Genomic DNA, 22,682 nt, shown 5'->3' on the forward strand with positions numbered 1-22,682 from the left:
TCGTTAATGGTTATACCTTTTGATTGTTCTAGACTCCTCAGAGAGAGGGCCGCCTCTGCTGTGGAATGGTTTAAAGACAGGAGGGTTACAGCATGTTAGCTTGGACTTTTGACTCCAATTCTTACTTCCTCCCAGGTTGGTGGTCCTTCATGTCCGACCAATGGGCCTTACAGATTGCTCTAAGGGGCTACGTTTAATTGCCTTCCCACCCCATCTTTCTCCCTCACCAGAACTAATCATGGTGAAGCGTCTGTCCATCCTAATGCAGGAGGTACATCTCACACGTCCCAAGGGTGCCATCAAGAGATGAGGACTGTTATGCACACTACTTCCTCGTTCAGAAAAAGGATGAGGGCCTCAAGTCCTTCCTGAAACTATGGGCACTAAATGCCTTCCTGCAGAAGAACAAATTCCAAGTGCTCACATTTGCTCAGATTCCATCTGCCCTGTGCCCACAAGTTGGTTGGTGTCCCTGAACTTGAAGGATACTTATTTTCGTATTTCCCACCTCCAGTCCCACAGGCATTATCTATATTTCAAGGTGGGCCGGAAATACTTTCAATTTGCCATGCTACCTTTCGGCCTCACCTCTTCCTTTCTGCCATTCACAAAAGCGATGCCAGTTCTATTTCCCCATCTTCAGAAGTCAGGGGTTCCTGTATTTCCATACCTTGATGTCTGCTGGTCTTGCCACAGTCAGTTGTAGACCACTTTCAGATGATAGTGAACTTGTAACATCTTTGGGTTTCACCACAAATGACCCAAAGTCCCGTCTGATTCCCTCACATTGGCCTCCATTCAAAGGGCATTTCTGGATATGGTGGGACTTTCCTCTACTGCAGCGAGCCTGGAAATGTGCGGCTAAGATCCCAGTATTTGTGTGACACTCATGTTTCTTGGTGACGTTGGCTATGAGTCTTCTCGGACTTTTGACATTGTGCATTCACTTTGTCAGCAATGCCATGTTGCAATTGCGAGCCCTGTAATAAAACCTGAAATCCCAGTGGGCCCAGCATTGAGACTGCTGCTCTTATTCTGTCTAGGTACCAAAAGATCTGTAGTGGTGGCTGACTATCCCCAATTTGTGCCGCAGCAGACGGCTCTCCCTTCCTCACCTTGAACTCACAGTGATGAAGGATGCATTGCTCCTTGGTCAAGGAAGTCATCTAGGGGAGGTGGAGATCAGAGGCCCCTGAACTTCAGCGAGGAGCAAGCAGCACATCATCCTACTTGAGCCTTGAGCTATTAATTAGGCCCTTAAGGGTTTCATGCCATCCATCTGTGGGTGACTGGGACAGGTTCACACAAACACCACTGACATGTGGTACTGCAACAAGCAAAGCAGAGCGGGATCCTGGGCCCTTGCGAAGGCGCTTTGCATCTCTGGAGGTGGCTGGAGCAGCAGAATATCGCTTAAGTAGCCAACAGCTTGGTGGGGTCCTTCAACATCAGAGTGAACTAATTGAGCAGATGTTGCACAGCGTACTAAAGACATCTGCATCCCACGGTGGGCAGTGATCAGAGGGGAGAGCCCTGGCTAGACCTATTTGCCACTGTCAAGTACATTCAATGTTAATCATTTTTCACATTGGAGTTTCTGCCAGGGCACTTTTTAAGAGACACATTCTACCTGGAATGGAATGAGGAACCCCTGGATGTCTCCCCACCTCTAAATTGTCTGCCCTCAGTTCTGAAGAAGATCAAGAACAAAAGGGCCCAAGTTATCCTGCATACTCATTACCCTGGATTGTGCCAGGAGAGTGTGGTACCCGGAGCTCCTGAACATGAACATCTGTATCCAGATCAAGTAACCTCTTTGGGAGGAGCTTGTGTCCCTGCATTAGGGCAGCATCCTTCATCTCAAGCTCCACAGCTTACACTCTTTTGCTTGGAAATTTATTTATTGCAATTGACTTCAATTAAATTGCCTTCTGAGGTGAGAGATAAGGAATACCAGATACCTTACCACGAAAGCTTTCTGTGTTTGGTTCTGTGACAGATTTGTTGCCTGATGTGGTGCCCAAGATGCCTTACAGGTTACGTTTTTGGATCTTCTCTCGTAGGGGATTTCCATTTATAGTCCTAAGAACTGAATAGTCCCGCCCACGTGCAAAGACCCCTGAGCACTTCTTCACAAAATATCCTCTTAGGTGGAGATGTTCGCCTTTCTTCGTCAAGGCCTGCAGAGTCACTTAAGAGAGAAAGTCATAATGCAGGCTATAGGAGAAGGCTACAATGGGCCAATTCTTCAACTTTAATTTAAAAAAGGGCCCGGAGATTACATTTGTGTAAAATTTGATGGTTTCTTAGTACAGAAACAACATAAATGTCTTTCACAAACCCTTTTTGGGGGTAACAGAGAGATGACCCAAGCCAGGACAGTGTAGCTGCCATTATATGAGTGAAAATAGAGGCTGTGCCTTTAAAAAAATCCAGAGACCACCAGTATCCCATGATGCTGAGCAGGTGACAGTTGCTTCAGTTCTTTTTTCCAACTACTGCTGACAGGACCCTGGAGCATTGAGCTTGACAAAAATTTGCCATTTATTTTCAAAATTCACTTCAGAATTTTTGTGACAACTGGTTTATTCGATGTTTCTCATCTTTACCAACATTTTCTGTCTTTTTTCTGATAAAACTTAAAGGTTTTTCTGTAAAAATGCCCTTTCTTTTGGATAAGTGTCCATCCTGTGGAAGGACGAAGACCAAGACAGAGCCTCATGAGGTGTGTATCCTCTGTCTACCAGACACACATATTGCTTCGTTGTGTCTCTTTCCAAGACTTTCTCTATATGCACCCTTAGAGACAGAGAGAAGATTTGCCTCCATGGAACAGGGGAAAGAAGAAGACAGCAGACACAGTCTGTAAAAGGGCTTCAGAGCAAGGAGAGGCTCATACCTCTACCAGGGCTCTATCTTCTGTATCTAGTGAGCGTCCTAGACAAAAAACAGCTGAAAAACGACATTTGTCCTCGACGTCAAAGAGAGGTACGGCCCTAACGTGTTGGCCATCTATCCACCATTCACTGTTGGAGAAGCAACGTCATTCGCCGTTGAGATATGGGGCATCGAGAGCAACAAGACCTCTATCGACGTCATGGAGACTGACATCACCGCAGCACTCGTCATAACTAGGTCTCCATCAAGACTCTATAAGAGGTCGATGTCGGAATCGATACCACAGTCAAAGCATCGACGTTTATCGCCGTCGACAAGCAGGTCAACAGTGAGAAGTTATACAACCTTCTCACGACTCCAGGAGGCAAGACGCAAGAGAAGGCACAGCTATACGTCTCAAGACTCTGAGTGTTCAAGAAAATACTCTCCTTCACAAGTTGCACCTGGCTCTCCGCTGCCAGTGCCATCTCCTCATGCTACTCCGCCTCCTCCATCACCTCAGACAGTGCCTCCTCCGCCTCCGTCAGTAGTTCTGAGGTCCATAACTCATTCTAAGTCACACCATCGGTCCAGACATCACCACAATTCGAGACCCTCATCTCAATCAAGACATTCACGTCATCAACACCGTTCCAGGAGTTCTTAGTCAAGGCACACCCTTGACACCTATTCCTCTACTACCATATGTTACTCTCTGACATTGTCAGATTCTCTACTGCCACACATGACACCTGCGGACGTCATTACACGTTTCAAGACGTTCTGGTGACAGGAGCTGCAAAATTGAATATCCCAATGTTGACTCCAACACGACAAGCTCTATCATCTTTGAGACCTTGCAACACAGGCCAGCATCTAGACCTCTGTTGTCTTTGGTACCTGACTTATTAGAACCAGCCATGGAATTTTTTTTAACACCAGATGCAGTCAGGCCAGTCCTTTCCAGGCTTCAAAAGAAGTACCGCCCTCCAGAACAGGATCCGGCTTTCCTGCAAACAGATCCAACGCCGGACTCAGTCATAGTAGTAGCAGCTAAAAAAACAACCTGCCACTACTCCTTCTACGCTACCTCCTGAGAGCCAAAGAATTGATTCAGTTTGGCGAAAAGTCTCCACTACTGCAGCAACTTTAAAAGCTGTTAGGAAGATATGACAGGGCATTATAGGACTCCATACAACACTGTGTGGAATATCTCCTGAAGAGATAAAAGGCTGGATTTTCAAGAGATCCTTAATGAAGACCTGCTCATCTCCAACCAAATAATTAGTGCCCCAGCTGATTCCTTGCTTCTTGCAGTACATTAATACTGCCATGGGGTTGCTCTGTGAAGACATTTGTGGCCTTGTCTCACCTCCTTGAAACCAGAAGCTTCCAAATTCTCCGCTCTCAAGCACAAGCCTTTTCGGAAGCCATGCCGATGATGAGATGGCAAGGATGAAGGCTGAGATTATGACCTTGAGAGCTGTCGGCCTGGAAAGTTCCAGAGAACAATGTAAATCTTTCTGACCCTACTGAAGAAGATACTATACCCAGAGGGTTTAAACCCCTCAGTGGGGATGACACCAAAGTGGCACTCAACAACAGCAGCACCCCAACCACCAGTACCAGAGGAAACAGGCCAGGGGAAGATCCACCCAGCAGACCACTCAAGGTGGAAAACAGCCTTCCACTTCTAAACCCTGAGTCACTACTTACCCCTCTTCTGTTACCCACTCCAGTGGGGGGAAGCATTTAATTATATTTGGCAGAGTGGCAAAGAATAACAAAAGATGCCTGGGTTCTGAATATTGTACAACATGGGTTTTGTCTCAGATTTACCAGCTCTCCACTGTCCATCCCTCTGAAACCGTCCACTTTTCAACTCTCTCTACTGCTGTCGCAGGTCAACATCCTCTTACAGAAACACGGTGGAACCTGTCCCTCACCACAACGAGGAACAGGCATTTACTCCAGGTAAATCCTGGTAAAAGAGAGACAAGAACAAATTCAGGCCCATTCTCAACCTCAAATCAGCCAACAAGTGGGTTTGGCGAGAAAAGTTCTGGATGCTGTCTTTAGACCAAATGTATCCCCAACTACACCAAGGGGTCTGGCTTTGATCCATCGACCTTCAAGACGCATACTTTCACATTCCAATTTCCAGAAAGCATTGAAAGTTATTGAGGTTTTAGTAGGTCAGCATCACTACCAGTACAAAGTCCTTCCATTTGGTCTCAAGTCAGTACCCAGAACTTTCTCGAGGTGCATGGCAATGGTGGCGGTCCATCTTGGGAAAAACAAAATATTTTTCTACTCCTACATAGAGGATGGGCTGATCAAGGTGTCCATGTCTCAAGAAGCTCAACTTCACTGTCACTGGACTTGCAGTCCCCTCAACAGATTAGGAGTACAGATAAACCTCAGCAAGTCAAATCCTGTTCCGGTGCAGACATTGCACTTCCTGGGATCAACCATCGACACATTACAGGCAAGAGTGTATCCTTTGGAGGAGAGATGTTTATCGATCCTTTGGAAATGTCACTCTCTCATTACAGCTTCCTGTCCAACAGTGCAAACAGTATCCTCTCTTCTGGACTTGATGACATCCTACATCTTCCTCACACAGAGTGTTCATATCCACATGCAAGCATTGCAGAAATATCTTGGGGATCAGTGGGATCAGGTGTTGAGCAATTGGGGTGACACTATCTCTTCATTTAAAGATATCCCTGAAGTGGTGGGGCCCATCAGAAAACCTGCTTTGAGGCATGCCCTTTCATCAGGGCATTCCCCTAAAAACAATAGTAACGGATGCCTCACTTTTAGGCTGGGGGGCTCACATGGACAACCTCCAAATCCAGGGCACATGGTCAGAGAGAGAAAGTCCACATACCACATCAGTCTCCTGGAGCTTCGAGCATTCCATCTGGTGGTAAAAGCATTTCATCCGTCCTTCAAAACCAACTCCCTTCTTGTACAAATGGACAATACAAATACCATGTACTATCTCAAGAAGCAGGGAGGGACGAGATCCAGACCGCTTTCGCACAAAGCCCAGGCAATATGGAAATGGCTCTTAGCCAGGAATCTGACAATCATCGCACACATCTCCCATGTGTACTAAAAGCTCAGGCAGATTCTCTTGGCAGGATTCTGCAAGGAAATCACGAGTGGGTTTTGCACAACAACCTAGTTCACAGCTTATTTCATCTGTGGGGCACACATTCCATCAACATATTTGCCACCGCACAAAACAAAAAATGCTAAAGCTTCGCCTCGAGGTACTATCAACTAGGGACTCTGGGGAATGCCCTAAGGATAGACTGGTCCATCAGATTTCTTTACACTTTTCTACTGATTCCCCTAATACCAGCAATTCTCATCAAGCTGCCCTACTCGAGAGCCAAAATAGTTCTAATAGCTCCGGAGTGGCCACGGCACTGGTGGTTCACAGACCTTCTTCACCGGTCCATCTGTCCACATCTGAGGCTGCCATGCAGGACAGACCTCCTGACGAAGTTCCAAAGCCAGATACTACATCCGAATCTCTCCCAGAACGTGGACCCAACTTCTTGCCAGGAGGATGTTATATTACCATACTTACTCCTTTTGGCAAAATCTGTCTTGCAGTTCTCTTCTATAAGGTTTCACTTGGTAGCCCTCACACCTTGCAGAAAATGTCCTTCACAAACCTCTTTTTTCAGAATCCCAGTCGTCAAGGATTTTCGAGAGGGTTTGAAAAAGTTTTTCCCTCCCATTAGACGTCCTTCTCCTCCCTGGGAGCTAATATTGTACTCTCTCGACTGATGCAAGATCTTTTCAAACCTATTCACAAAGCATCCCTGCACACCTTTCCTGGAAAAAAACTTTCCTTGTAGCTATAACATCGGCTTGCATGGTTAGCAAAATCCAGACACTCAGGGCCACATGCACAAAGCTTTTTACTTGTTGCAAACGGCCCGATTCGCAGAATTGGGTCGTTTGCGACGAGAACAATGCTTTTTGGGATGTACAAGGCCCAAATTGCCATTTAGTTACTTGCAATTTGGGTTTTGTGATTCGGTGTTAGGAAGGGGCATGTTCAGGGTGTCCCTTCCTAAAACCGAATCTAAATGGTATGTATGATTGTTTTGTGACCGTGAATGCAACAATTTTAATAGTAGACCACTGCCTACTCTTCAAAAATGAAACAGAAACGTTCCATTTTCTTTCTTTTTAAATGCAGCCTGTTTTCCTTTATTTAAAAGCAATCACAGACATGATAGTCTGCTGGCCCTTAGCCACCATCCTTGTGATTTTTACGATTCCCGGTGGGTTGCAAATTGCGGCCAACCTCATTAATATTAATGAGGCAGGTCTATTTGCGACCCTTCAGGAGTCAAAAAAGGAACTCAATGGAGTTCCTTACATTTGGAATTGCAGTTCCCTAATTGCGATTCGCATGGAATTGCAATTAAGAAATCGCAAATCCAAATATTTGTGCATGTGGCCCTTTGTTCTCACGAACCATACACAGTCTTTCACTCCAACAGAGTAGTTATAAGAACTCATCTGAAGTTTCTTCCTAAGGTTATTTTGGATTTTCACAATAATCAGACCATATGTCTTCCAACATTTTTCCAGAATCCCTCTAATCCAGCTGAAAGATCTCACCATTCCCTGGATGTAAATCAAGTTTTAAAATTCTACTTCTATTCAGATAACACCAAAGGCATACGTAAATCGAGCCAACTGTTTATCAACCACAGCCGAGTCCATATGGGTTTAGCCTCTTCTAAACAGTCTATCTCCCGATGGATTGTTTCTTGTATTCTCTTATGTTATCAAATTGCTAATAAAAAGCTATCAGCTAAGCCTAAAACAAACTCCACTAGTGGGAAAGCGGCTACAACTGCTTTGGTAAGTAATATCCCTATCCAAGAGATTTGCAAAGCAGCCACCTGGAGATCTGTCCAAACATTTACCAAACACTACTGCTTAGATTCAGATGCTAAAGCAGATGCTCAAATAGGGCAGGCCTCCCTTAAGAATCTGTTTGCATGAAATTGCACATTTTTTTTTTGCCTTTTACCCTCTCCGTGGCCTTTGAGCAGGGATGGATTTGCTACTCAATTCAGTGCTTGACTATAAATTGAAATCCTCTACAAGAGAAGGAATAGTTTCTTACCTTTAACTCCAGTTCTCTTGTAGGGGTATTTCCATTATAGTCATAAACAACCCTCCCTCCTTCCCGGTGGACAGGACAAAATTGATCAATTCTCTAATGTGTCATTACAGGCATGTCTCCTTAAAATGGAACTGAAGCAACTGTCACCTGCTCAGCATCATGGGATACTGGTGGTCTCTGGCTTCTTAAAGGCACAGCCTCTATTTTCACTCATATAATGGCAGCCTATGGAGATACACTGTCCTGGCTTGCTTCATCTCTGTATTACCCCAAAAAGGGTTTGTGAAATACATTTATTCTGTTTCTGTACTAAAACACCATACGATTTTATACAAATGTAATCTCCTGGTGCTTTTTGGAATTAAAGATGCCCGGCAAGCCATCCATGTTTAAATCTCCTTTGCCGAGTTGCTCACTGCGTCTCTTAACCTTGAAAACGTCCTTATTTTGATTGCATCAGCTCGTTGCATGAAGGAACTGCAGACACTTTCAGGGCCACTTCCCTAAGTCAACTTTTTTCTGGACAAATGAGTGCTTATGACTTGGCAGCTTTTTTACTGATAGTTGTAACTCCCTTTTCCTTTGAGCATTTGATCACCAGTGTTCTTTGCTCATTACCCTTTGAAAGAGGAGGGAAGGTTCCATCGGTTGGATTCTTAAAGGTTATGAGTTTTAAATCCAGCTTCCCTGGCCTCTTTTTATGAATGGTAATATGTACCCAGTGGTAATCCTCTTCGGCCTGTCTAAAATAATTGGCCTTCTGGAGCAGCTGCCTATCAAGGCACAGCAGACTATGAAAGCTGCTGGCTTTTTTGAGGATGATTATATTTTTTGCAGCTTTCCAAGATTACTACCTTTCTGGCTGCATTTGACTTTTTTATCCTTAATATTTTCTCACGTTAACTTGTTACGGTTTGTACTGCAATGCCGTTTTAGTATTTAGTACTACTTACTGTCCATTCTATACCTTTGTGTATGTCCACCCATTCTTCTATACTTATCACCTGAAATGCTGCTTTCAAGTGCGCTTGACCCAAATATCTCCATTATCACATTCCAAATATTATACACTGAAAAGGAAAAAAGGCATTTTTCATTGGCTGCGTGTGAATGCAACAATTCCCTCCTGGCATCCCTATTACTCTACCCAGTTCTCCTTCAAAGCTGTCTTCTCTCCCTGTTTGCTGGCTGTATCCCTGCCAGTTGGTCCATGAAGCTCTGGCATCCCAAGCCTGCTTTAGTGTTTCTGGAATTCTTGTACTGGTTTAATATGAAGGTTTTCTGTTATATATTGTACAGTATCGAGTTAAAGCAATCAGGCTGTATCACAAGTCCCCTAAATAAATACACATAACACATGTTCATCATGATTGTCTGATAGAACATGGTTGACAATCAGTAATATTCTAACTAAGGGTTTGCTAAACTGTTTCTGTCTCTTGTATGATAGGTTGGTTGTTCAGATGGAAGCATTCGATTACATTTGATGTCTGTTGACTTGCCTGTTATGCACTGGGACGATTGTACAAATGGTCATCCAGTCATTGCCGTGCAGTGGTCCCTCACCAGGCCCAGTGTGTTCTTCGTTCTTGATGCTGCATCAACCATCTATATTTGGGATTTACTTGAAAGTGATTTTCATCCAGTCGCCAAAGACAGTGTTCGATCAGATAGGTGAGTACACACATGTTCACACGCAACACGTATTTATTTATATTGATCTGAATGTAAGCGTAGGTCGTTGTATGTTATTTACTTCAGAACATTACCTTCTATGATCATAACTTGGTGTGTCGCACTTCATAATATATTATTTTAACATACTATTGACTATTTGAGTTACATTATGTTCTTTACTTGCTGTAGACTGTGCTTTGATCACCACAATGTCTGTATCTATTTTAGGGTGTTTTAAGGCTCAACCGGATAGATTATTTAAGGTTGTTATAATGTTCATTTGGTGGGGGAGGTCACAAGTGCACAAAATTATACTTTCTGCAGATTATTTTAAGTATCTTTACATACTCCTGAACCTGTTTTGCTGCATCTTGTTTTTAAATGATCAGACAATTCTAAAAACGTCAGCTTCTAGCAGCAATATTTGTAGTCCCCGTCAGCTAGATTCTACTAGTCATGACATGTTTTCTGCAGTTTACTTATAATCCATGCCTCTTGAAGTTTTAATTGTCTCTGTGTTTTTTTTTTTTTTCTTTTTACAAATTACAGTAATGGACTTCAGTGAAGGGGCCAGGTGCCAGCAGGGAGAGCATAATTTAATGTAGAATGTAAACACTAAGGGCCTGATTACAACTTTGGAGGAGGGTTTTAATCCATCCCAAATGTGACGGATATCTTGCCCACCGTATTACGAGTTCCATAGGATATAATGGACTCGTAATACCGTGGGTGGTATATCCGTCACATTTGGAACGGATTAACACCCTCCTCCAAAGTTGTAATCAGGCCCATAATCCTTTATTCAGGATAGCCTTGGTGCGATGCTTCCAAGTTTTTTTCTACAGCAATAAATCATTGTCAGATTGTAAACATTTTAAGATTTTCTGGCTGCTTGGCCAACCTCTGAATAAAGTGCTTTTTTCAAAAGAATTCTTATTAATTTCTTGGCAACAGTACAGTTAGAGCATCATGTGGTAAGATCAGGCAGTTGTGAGATACAGCAGTTATAATCAATGCTTGCTTACACCACCCCACCAACAAATAAGAATACTACCCCTTTTCAGCCCCTTATCCTGCCCACCTGCTGGTCTAAAGCACCGTTCAGCAGAGTCCAAGACATTCTTTTCCCTCCTCATGCTCATTGTCCAACGGCTGTATGGGATAGCACATTCCTTGCCCCTCCATGTCTCTGTTCTGTGAAAAGAGGTTCAACACCCTCCATTTTGGTGGAAGTGCAAGTGTTGGAGAGCCTCACAGCAAATATTTTAATATCAAATCCCACTGACCTTCAAAAGACAGGAGCTCCCAGTTGCTAATTCATCATTCGATAACAAGCATTGACCACAGTCTTTCGTAGAATTGTGAGGGAGCTGGGGATCAGGTTGTCCGGCTCCCAGTCGTTGCCGCAGTGCTTTGCACTCTGACTTTGAAAAGTGGCAAATATCCTCTTGGCCTCAGACCCAACAAAACTCCTGGTTATAAAGGTAGGGAAAAACCCAATATCTCAAAAATTGCTGTTGCCACCTCATTTCAAAACGTAAGACGGTCAGGACAGTTCCACCAGATATGCATCGAACCCCAAACCTGCCCAGTACCTCTGTAGCATAATTGTGATGCTGTTGGAAACATACATTGAATCTTTCCTGGGTGCAATACCAGCGTTATAGGATTTTAAGATGAGCCTCTCGATTCTTCAGACACAAATTTGTTTATGTACGTCTCCAATTTTTGCTAATTAAATCCACTTTGAACAGTTTTTGCAGTTGAAATCCCCAATTAGAAGCCAGACTGCGATGAGTGAAGGAAGGCAGGGTTGGTTGAGAATCTGTGGACTATACCTCAGCTTTGTTATAAGTAACCTTTCATTTTCTATCAATGGATCTTCCTTAAATGCACTAAGTGATGTTTGAAAGTGGTGGGGCATAATACCACCCAGCAAATCGAGTAAGACTGTTTTCTTATGGGAGAATTTAGATAGGAGAGTGGAGTTTTCCCCCTGAGAATTTGTTTTTTAAATAAACGAGTCAAATAGTGCTTTTTAAATCATAGTAATTCTCACATGAATTTGCTGAAAAGTGATAGACTCTGAAGCAGTACTCATTTAATATTGAAGTACTTTCATGGTCTGCCAGTGAAGCTCAATACTCTCCAGGAGTTGGCCCCATTTTTTTCAAAACGTGTAATAGGTGCCTCCAATATGCCAATTATTTTCTCCAGTGTAGCAGGACAATCATTTTGTCACCCCGCCCCCCACACCCATATACTATATTTTCCCCCTAATGCCAAGAATTACCTTCAAAATGCCAGCTCCAACATGTTGCCATGGTTGCATCGGTAGACCTAGAATTAACAACAGCGGTCCATGGCCAACAACATGCTCACAAGCATGACAGACTACTATCCAAAAGATTGGAGAAAGCCTTAGTCACCCCACCATATCTGAGCTAGACAACACTTTATTCCCAGAAGAGCGGCTACATTGTGTGACCACGACACAAACATACCGCATCCATGCACGCCACGTTACGGGCGTTTCGAAAACTAGAGGAATGTGACTTATATACAAAAAGCATCCCGCATCGGAATTCAAACGTCTACCATGTTTTGATGAGGGTCCTATTAGAACTATTTCGGAAGAACTTTGAGGGTCTCGCTTTTAACAATACGGTGGGCTATATTCTGATACCGTCATAAAGGTACCGCTTCCTATGTCCTGATGAGGTCTAGAATTGAAGGACCGAAACGTGTCGACCAACAACATGAGTGTCTTGAATTGTTGAACCTAGAGACTATGATATAAGAAGATACTGTATTCAATTGGACTTGAATAATTTTGTATTACAGACAGTATCAATAATTCACTACCTTAAGTGGCGGACTGCTGTTGAAAAAGGTGTTTGGCAGCCCACAATTACAAATTCAGTTGGAAGCTTCTAGTGCTAATGAGCTTGCACTTAGTACCTGTCTTTGTTTTTGACAAATTGTGATGTATTTTTTAGTGTGATGTCCTGTACATATTTGTCTTCGTGTTTGCATTTTAATATATGGTTTGTGATTCTTGTATACGAGTGAGACAAAGGGAGACAAATGTTGATTCATTAAAAGTATAAACAAAAGTAATAATACAATGTTTCCAGTGAATAATTAGGGTCTTCACTGTGAGGTTTAAAATATATGTATTTTCCCCACCATATATCAGGTTTGTCTTAGCACAAGCATAACTGAGACCTAAATTCTCAACAATTTACTTACCCTAACTCATCTTCGGTTGTGCTCACTCACTTTCACTCACCAGCACTAGCTCTGCCACTCACATTCACTCTTTCTTTCACACATGTTCATACTCCATCTCAACAACTGTCACCTATTCATTCTCACTCACTCCCCCACCTTAGACTTTCACACTCATTTTTTCTCGCATTCACTAATTCACTCATTGTCATTCATTCTCACTCAGTCTTTCACACTCACTGTCATTTATTTTCATTCACTCTGCCTCTCACTGTTTCTCACTAACTCACACTTCTGTTCTGTGTGATCTACTCTGTCAATGACTCAGACTTTCACTTACTGTCTCTCACACACATACTCTCTCTCTCTCTATCTCTCTCTCTCTCTCATGCATAGAAAACCACTGGATTTATTTTTTTGCTTACCTAGCCTGCTTGCTCTGATGGTGAAACCTTCATCTCAACTGTAGGACAGACACTGTCCCTAGTAAAAGGAAGCGGCTGGACGTCATTCCCGCACTTCCACGAGGAGCTAGGCAGAAGGGCCAGCATTAATGAGAGCTCTCTCTCAATCCTCTCTCAGTTTGTTTGGGATCGAAGACCAACTGTTTGAAAACCTGGATCAGGGCTTGTGATCCTGTCCCTTCTTCTCTAAATAGATACTGTTTGGACAAAGAAATGCGCTGTAAGATGCCCTGACTGCCCTATTTTACTATGTGTGGTTGCTGTGTTTCAAGATGTTTGCATTGCTTATCTGTTAACTAATATAGTCTGTGCCTGTTTGAGGTAATGAGGTAAAGAGAGCATATTGGGGTAAACTAAAAAACCTTTGTAGAATTCAGGGTATACCATCTCAGAGGGGTGTCATTAGAAGCCTTATGGGACATTGACTCACCTTCCAAGCTATATATCAAAAAAGAGTCAACCCACTTACTTATAATAAAGTCTTGTTGGTCTAACCAAAAAGGAGAATTTCTCTTTTTGTAGAGGAACTCTTTCAAACTAGGGTTACTAGTTGCATGCTTCATCATCGAGTTCCCTTGATATTTAATGTATCTGGGTGTGCTTCTACTGTAAACTTAAAGGTCACAATGATGAAGAGCGTGGGGATCTTAGATTAGAATTGCCTACACAGAATCCCTAGCCTTAAATAGGGGTCCGTTTGGTAAGACTAAAAACAAAAGGTGATGCTACTAAGTCTTAATCACGCCAGCGTAACTAGTCTCCTTGTTTCAGCCACACATAATGTCAAATAATGGTCATGCGGCTTTCGTCAGGACCAGACCAATATTTCATTTATTCCCAATTTCATATTATTTGTTGCACTTATTTCTCATTCATTCTCATGCCATACCTTTTTCAGTAGGACTGATCTGAGATAGTGTAGGAAGTTGGCTCTGTATGTACTATTTCAAAGTAAGAAATAGAATGCACAGAGTCCAAGGGTTCCCTTTAGAGGAAAGATAGTGGCAAAAAGAGATAATTTTAATGCTCTATTTTGTGGTAGTGTGGTCGAGCAGTAGGCTTATCAGAGGGTAGTGTTAAGCTTTTGTTGTACACACACAGGCAATAAATGAGGAACACACAAAGACAATTCCAAGCCAATAGGTTTTGATATAGAAAAATATATTTTCTTAGTTTATTTTAAGAACCACAGGTTCAAGATTTACAAACAATAGTTTAAATGAAAGGTATTTCACTCAGGTATCTTAGGAACTTTGAATCATCACAATAGCATGTACAGTTGTGGCAAAAATGGCAATAAGCTATTTTAAAATTGGACACTGCAAAATTCAACAGTTCCTGGGGGAGGTAAGTATTTGTTAGTTGCACAGGTAAGTAAGGCACTTACAGGGTTCAAAGTTGGGTCCAAGGTAGCCCACCGTTGGGGGTTCATGGCAACCCCAAAGTTACCACACCAGCAGCTCAGGGCCGGTCAGGTGCAGAGGTCAAAGTGGTGCCCAAAACAAATAGGCTTCAATGGAAATAGGGGTGCCCCGGTTCCAGTCTGCCAGCAGGTAAGTACCCGCGACTTCGGAGGGCAGACCAGGGGGGTTTTGCAGGACACCGGGGGGGACACAAGTTAGCACACAAAGTACACCCTTAGCGGCACCGGGGCAGCCGGGTGCAGTGTGCAAACAGGCGTTGGGTTTGCAATAGGTTTCAGTGGGAGACCTAGGGGTCTCTTTAGCGATGCAGGCAGGCAAGGGGGGGCTCCTCGGGGTAGCCACCACCTGGGCTAGGGAGAGGGCCTCCTGGGTGTAACTCCTGCACTGGAAGTCGGATCCTTCAGGTCCTGGGGGCTGCGGGTGCAGTCTGTTTACCAGGCGTCGGGTTCTTTGAAGCAGGCAGTCGCTGTCAGGGGGAGCCTCTGGATTCCCTCTGCAGGCGTTGCTGTGGGGGCTCAGGGGGGGGTCAACTCTGGCTACTCACGGGCTTGTAGTCGCCGGGGAGTCCTCCCTGTAGAGTTAGTTTTCCGCAGGTCGAGCCGGGGGTGTCAGGTGCAGAGTGGAATTTCTCACGCTTCCGGCAGGAAACGTGTTGTCTTGAAAAGTTGCTTCTTTGTTGCAAAGTTGCAGTTTCTTTGGAACAGGGCCGCTGTCCTCGGGAGTTCTTGGTCCTTTTAGATGCAGGGTAGTCCTCTGAGGCTTCAGAGGTCGCTGGACCCTGGGGGAACGCCTCGCTGTTGCAGTTTTTCTTGAAGTGGGGAGACAGGCCGGTAGGGCTGGTGCCAAAGCAGTTGGTGTCTCCGTCTTCTCTGCAGGGCTTCAGGTCAGCAGTCCTTCTTCGTCTTCAGGTTGCAGGAATCTGATTTCCTGGGTTCTGGGGTGCCCCTAAATACTGAATTTAGGGGTGTGTTTAGGTCTGGGAGGGCAGTAGACAATGGCTACTGTCCTTGAGGGTGGCTACACCCTCATTGTGCCTCCTCCCTGAGGGGAGGGGGGCACATCTCTATTCCTATTGGGGGAATCCTCCTAAATCAAGATGGAGGATTTCTAAAGGCAGGGGTCACCTCAGCTCAGGACACCTTAGGGGCTGTCCTGACTGGTGGGTGACTCCTCCTTGTTTTTCTCATTATCTCCCCTGGACTTGCCGCCAAAAGTGGGGGCTGTGTCCAGGGGGCGGGCATCTCCACTAGCTGGAGTGCCCTGGGGCATTGTAACACGAAGCCTGAGCCTTTGAGGCTCACTGCTAGGTGTTACAGTTCCTGCAGGGGGGAGGTGTGAAGCACCTCCACCCAGAGCAGGCTTTTGTTTCTGTCCTCAGAGAGCACAAAGGCCCTCACCACATGGTGTCAGAAGCTCGTCTCTCAGCAGCAGGCTGGCACAGACCAGTCAGTCCTGCACTGAACAATTGGGTACAATACAGGGGGCATCTCTAAGATGCCCTCTGTGTGCATTTTTCAATAAATCCAACACTGGCATCAGTGTGGGTTTATTATTCTGAGAAGTTTGATACCAAACTTCCCAGTATTCAATGTAGCCATTATGGAGCTGTGGAGTTCGTTTTTGACAAACTCCCAGACCATTTACTTAATATGGCCACACTGTACTTACAATGTCTAAGAATAGACCTAGACACTGTAGGGGCATATTGCTCATGCAGCTATGTCCTCACCTGTGGTATAGTGCACCCTGCCTTAGGGCTATAAGGCCTGCAAGAGGGGTGACTTACCTATGCCACAGGCAGTATTTTATGGGCATGGCATCCTGGGGGGATGCCATGTCGACTTTGCCTTTTTCTCCCCACCAACACACACAATCTAGAATGGCAGTGTGCATGTGTTAGGTGAGGGGTCCCTTAGGGTGGCACAACATATGCTGCAGCCCTTAGGGACCTTCCCTGGTCACAGGGCCCTTGGTACCACTGGTACCTTTTACAAGGGACTTATCTGTGTGCCAGGGTGTGCCAATTGTGGGAACCAATGGTACATTTTAGGTGAAAGAACACTGGTGCTGGGGCCTGGTTAGCAGGGTCCCAGCACACTTCTCAGTCAAGTCAGCATCAGTATCAGGCAAAAAGTGGGGGGTAACTGCAACAGGGAGCCATTTCCTTACAGATAGTTTCTGACTTACAATCGGTAAATCCTCCATGGCCCTTAGGGTACTAGAGCAGGGTGTGTCTAGGAGTCAAACATTCGTCAAAGGTCAGCGACCTCTGCTCTACCTATATTCAGTCTCCAGATTTTGTACTAGTACTGATGATACACCCATGAAGATCAACCTCATTGACCTAGTTTAATTGTGTTGCGTTTTTTTTTTTTTTTTTTTATAAACTGAATTTTATTGTTATCTGTCCAGAGCCACAATGGTACAAATTGATACACAAGAGCATAATGAGGATTGTGAAGATGCAGAATATGGTGCAGAACAAAATTTTCCCCAAATAGATCAGTCCACTGTAAGCCAGCCATTTCCCTGATATGTTGTTGTGTTTCCTGGCCAGCTGACTCTTGCTTGGCCCACCAGTCTGTTGCCTGTTTCCATGTAGCTACCCAAGGTAGGGTTGCTGCCTGCCAGCATTTGGCAGTGTCTGGCTTGACTAGTACGATACAAATCCACACCACGTTCTTATCCTCCACCATGTTGCTGATGGTGTCTGTGACTCCCAGAAGTGCCCCAATGGGAGAGAGGTCTTTCGGCCCACAAATCACTTTAAATATTGTGATGAAGATCCTCTGCCATGACTGGGAGATCCTGAGGCACTCCCATACCAAGTGGTAGAAATGTGCCTGTGGTTCAGCATGTTGGCATCGTCAGTGTGCCTGTATGCCAGAGTCTCAGTGGTGTTAGATAGGTCACATGTAGGAAGCTTAGTTGGACAAGTCTAAGGGCCTGATTTAGATCTTGGTGGATGGGAATACTTCATCACAGATGTGACGGATATCCCGTCTGCTGTATTGCACTCCCATTCTTTTTTATCCTATGGAGTTCATAATACGGTGGATGGGATGTCTGTCACATTTGTGACCGAGTATTCCTTCCGCCGTGATCTAAATCAGGCCTTAAGTTTCAATGATTTCACCAAACTTTTCGGTGCTATGCAGGCATCCCTCCAATCAGTATCATCTTGTTATTCCTCCCACCCGGTGCAAAGTGGTGCAAACAGATCTAGAGTGTTAAATGTAAGAGCTTTATAGATGGGGGAGATGCCTTTCCCCTTAACGGGGCCCGTTAGGATTTGGGATTCAAGGGGACTGTGTTCGGGGACAACCTCAAGGCTATCTTTGTGTTGGTCGAGGGCATGCCATAGTTGTAAGTATTGGAAGAATTGGGATCAGTGCAGGTCGTGATTATCTTGTAGATTTTGAAATGTTTTGAAGTTGGAACCCTGCCATATGCCTCTCACTGTGGAGATCACTATTTTATCCCAGCTGCCAAAACCTGACAGCTAGGATGTGTGCCGAAGCCATTGTCCCATCCATAGTGATCCTCCTGTCCAAACCTAGCCATTTCAGTACCGAGCGCCACGTAAAAGGACCACCTGAATGGGTTCAGAAGGTTAGATTTTATCCCAGCCTCCAAAACCTGACAGAGAGGATGTGTGTGGAAGTCATCATCCCATCCATAGTGATCCTAATGTCATAACCTATCTATTTCAGCGCCGAGCACCATGTCCAAAGGACCACCTAAATGTGTTCAGGAAGGTTAGAAGGGATGGGGTTCCCATAGAGCATTCCTCTCTTGTTATCTAAACCCATGATGGCAACCTCCAGGCGAAATGCCTAGTCTCCCCTTCCGCCCTTCACCCAATTATTGACTACTATTAAGTGGGCTGCCTAGTAATATGAGGGACATCCGCCATACCCATCCCACCATCCAAGGAAGATAAGTTGCACTTCCAAAAGGAAATGCCTGAACGGGTTTAAGCCACAGTTTTTAGCTTATTTTACTTAGAAGCTGCAAACCAGGTTTGTGGGAGGTTCAGAGGGTAAATTTCTAATGTATTTAACAAGCAGGATTAGTGCAATCAGGCTACGCAGTCCAGAATGTTCAGGGGGAGTTTTTCCCAACGGCTGAGATCTGTCTTGAGTTGGATACTAGAGGTTTTAAGTTGTGACTCTAGCAGATTAGGTTTGAGTGCTATGTGTATTCTTAGATAATGGAATCTGTGTGTGTGTGTGTGTATATTGTGATTTGGGTTTGTCAGTCTGACACTTCAGTATATCTATTCAGTGGGACCAGGACCAATTTGAGCCAATTGAGTATAAGTCCTCATGCAGAGTGAGTATCTGGAGTAGTATTGCAATTCTGAGAGATGGACAGGAAATATAGAGAAGAAAAACATCGATGTATAAGGTGATACTGTCCTCTGTTGTTACTCACCAGTCAAATCCCCATATTTATGTACCACATCTAATCTATGCTACCAAGGGTTTTATGACCAAGGTGAAGAGAAGTGGTGACATGGGTGCAGGAGCCTATGGAGAAAGTGGCTGAAGAGTGCTGTTAATTCAGACCATAGCCTGAAGGTTGGAGTACAGCACTCAGACGTACCATCTGAGTTTATGGTCTAGGCTTACCTTTACCATCGAAAACAACAAGTGATGAACGGAATGCTGAACATTGTCAAACACTCACCCCCAGTCACAGATCTGGGTTTAATCCATCGTTCTTTTGCTCACCATGCCACCCCAGTTTGGACCCAGCCATATGCAAATCAGTCTTGACCCTGTTCCTCATGGGAACAGTCCAGCCCGAACTGCCAAGCCAGGTCCTCACTGGACCGGAAACAAGCATCCTGGGACCGGTTTCGGGGTTTCACCTCTCATCAGCCAGGCTAGCTTGAGTCCAGTGGCATGGGAAGCACGGGACCCACGTCTGGGCATGCCCTTCCCACTTAGGGCGACAAAGAAAAAACAACAAGTGATGGACGGAATGCTGAACATTGTCAAACACTCACCCCCAGTCACAGATCTGGGTTTAATCCATCGTTCTTTTGCTCACCATGCCACCCCAGTTTGGACCCAGCCATATGCAAATCAGTCTTGACCCTGTTCCTCATGGGAACAGTCCAGCCCGAACTGCCAAGCCAGGTCCTCACTGGACCGGAAACAAGCATCCTGGGACCGGTTTCGGGGTTTCACCCCTCATCAGCCAGGCTAGCTTGAGTCCAGTGGCTTGGGAAGCACGGGACCCACGTCTGGGCATACCCTTCCCACTTAGGGCGACAAAGCAAAAACAACAAGTGATGGACGGAATGCTGAACATTGTCAAACACTCACCCCCAGTCACAGATCTGGGTTTAATCCATCGTTCTTTTGCTCACCATGCCACCCCAGTTTGGACCCAGCCATATGCAAATCAGTCTTGACCCTGTTCCTCATGGGAACAGTCCAGCCCGAACTGCCAAGCCATGTCCTCACTGGACCGGAAACAAGCATCCTGGGACCGGTTTCGGGGTTTCACCCCTCATCAGCCAGGCTAGCTTGAGTCCAGTGGCATGGGAAGCACGGGACCCACGTCTGGGCATACCCTTCCCACTTAGGGCGACAAAGCAAAAACAACAAGTGATGGACGGAATGCTGAACATTGTCAAACATTCACCCCCAGTACGGTGATCTGGGCCTAAATCCATCGTTTTTTTGCTGCCCATGCCATTCCAGTTTGGACCCAGCCATATGCAAATCATTCTTGACCCTGTTCCCCATGGGAACAGTCCAGCCCGAACTGCTAGGCCAGGTCTTCCCTGGACTGGAAACAAGCATCCTGGGACCGGTTTTGGGGTTTCACCCCTCATCAGCCAGGCTAGCTTGATTCCAGTTCGGGCTGGACGCCTCCAAAGGAGAAGTGCAAGCCCAAGTCAGGTGTGGTGGGTGGGGAGCAGCCTGACGTACTTGAAGAATCGTCCTGGCCCAATCGCGTCCGTATGAGGGCAAGTGCCCACTACCTCAGCTGTGTCCAGGTGACATGGGCAAGGGAATGGACTGGGAGGTCCCTAGCCCCCCATTTTGGTGTTTGGTGGTGGACCCCTACCCCCGGTATTGTCGCCAGGCACTGGTGGACCACAACAGGCCAGAGCAACAGCTTTGATGGTCCTTTTAGCAGGCCGCGAACTTCAGGGGGAGGGAGCAGAATAGGAAAGACAAGCTGGTCCACTGTGTGAGTCTGTGGCCACTATCCCAGCCCTACCGCCAGGTTCTTCCTCAGGAGTACTTCGGTCCGTAGTCCGTTTCTGGTAGAAGTGTGTCAGTTCCCACAACTCATGGCTCCTGAGTCATCACTGGAGCTGTGCAGCTGCCATCATCGTTGCGGCAGTCTGCCTGGTGCAGCTTCTGCCATTTGTAAGGCTGCGAAACTGAGCAGATGCAGCATTTTACTGGGTTGCCCTGGTCCCCACGAATGGTGAGGAAGTCATGGGTGCCTTATCAGCACCTAGAATAGTGGCAATGTTGACACATCTGTCAGGAGCTCTAGCGGAAAGCGTGCTTCATCGTGGCTTGCTAGGCCACGCCCCCTATGGGATCACTTTTATGGGCATGAGGTTACCTTGCCTCTACAGTCCTGACTAGCATCTTTTAAAGATTGGAATTACCCAGGGATTGTTTGTGTATCTTAGTAAAAGACACATTGTTTTACCTGTACCTGTTCACAACCCTGTCTGCAGCACCTTCTTGACCTATTGTTCAGCTAGAATAGCTTATTGTGAGGGCATCTGCTATTTCTGACATATATAATAACACAAACAGTACCACATTTGGGGCTGGGGAGCGTCCAGTTTCGCTTTCAATCCAAGTACATGCCTAATTTCGCTAAACTGTATGAAAATCCATTCTGACTTTCTTGTTACAAGAACAGCTCTGCCAATTTGCGATGACTCTTTTCAAACTTTAATCTATGGCCTGAATGGTTTATAAGTAGCACAGCCATAACATTAAGTATTTCTGTGATATCTGACAACCTTCCTAAAAAGCGTTATGCATGTTTCTTGCATGTCTAAAATCAAACTTATTAAGGGAGATCTACCATGATAATAGCAACCAAAGCCAAAACTCAGCAGTAGCTGAAACAATTTCAGCAGTTATCAGGGTAAGTGAGTATTTTGAACAATAGCAATATCACATCACACACAGTGACTTGTTAGTGTAGGTACCAGTGTGTTAGCATTATTAAACAGGGGTGCTCTAGTTTGGCCAAATTAATTCTGTGAAGTCCATCTGTGATGCAGCCACTGCCATGATGGCATAGGATTCAAGTGCTCTCCACCTGAGTTCTCTGCAGAAATATTCTGACTTGCCCGGAATCCTTCCGCTGTTTGCCTTACATCTTCTTACATACTAGGGCACCACACGATCCTCTGAAGAGCACCAGTAGGCCATCTGTGCCTTGATCCTCCCACATGCCTCCATAAGCAACCACATGCCTCCTCCTTCAAAACATGGGTTTGCCCCATATTGATCTTGTTCTGCTGACCTGCAACCTGGTGTGCCTGCCACAGTCTATACCTGGGGCTTGGCAGTCTATCCTTCACCATTTTCTGAGTGGTGGTAATGACAGCTGTCATAACTGAATGACTCCTGCTGTGGTTTGGAGTTGTCAGGGAAATCATGGGTTGTGGTCTTGGGCCTCAGATAGTGGTGGGAAATGTTGCTGGAATGAAGAATAAGAATAGCACCACTGTGGGACATGGACTGCTTCTGTGTCCTCACCCAGTAAAACAATAAATAAATGCAAAACAGACTCTGGTGCACTTGTACTTGACGTTCTGCCTCCATCGAAAACAAATTCATC

At 45.2% G+C, this 22,682-nt stretch overlaps 1 protein-coding gene across 2 annotated transcripts in view; it reads left to right on the forward strand.

Annotated features, from left to right (window-relative positions):
• Positions 1 to 22,682, forward strand: part of DYNC2I1 (dynein 2 intermediate chain 1) — a 436,420-nt gene that overhangs the window by 395,314 nt on the left and 18,424 nt on the right. For both annotated transcript variants that reach the window (XM_069211167.1, XM_069211168.1), the window contains one exon: positions 9,495 to 9,718. In XM_069211167.1, the coding sequence (XP_069067268.1) occupies positions 9,495 to 9,718 (224 nt within the window). The remainder of the gene's footprint in view (positions 1 to 9,494; positions 9,719 to 22,682) is intronic.

This window comes from Pleurodeles waltl, chromosome 10, assembly GCF_031143425.1.
Source record: "Pleurodeles waltl isolate 20211129_DDA chromosome 10, aPleWal1.hap1.20221129, whole genome shotgun sequence".
Lineage (NCBI taxonomy): Eukaryota > Metazoa > Chordata > Amphibia > Caudata > Salamandridae > Pleurodeles > Pleurodeles waltl.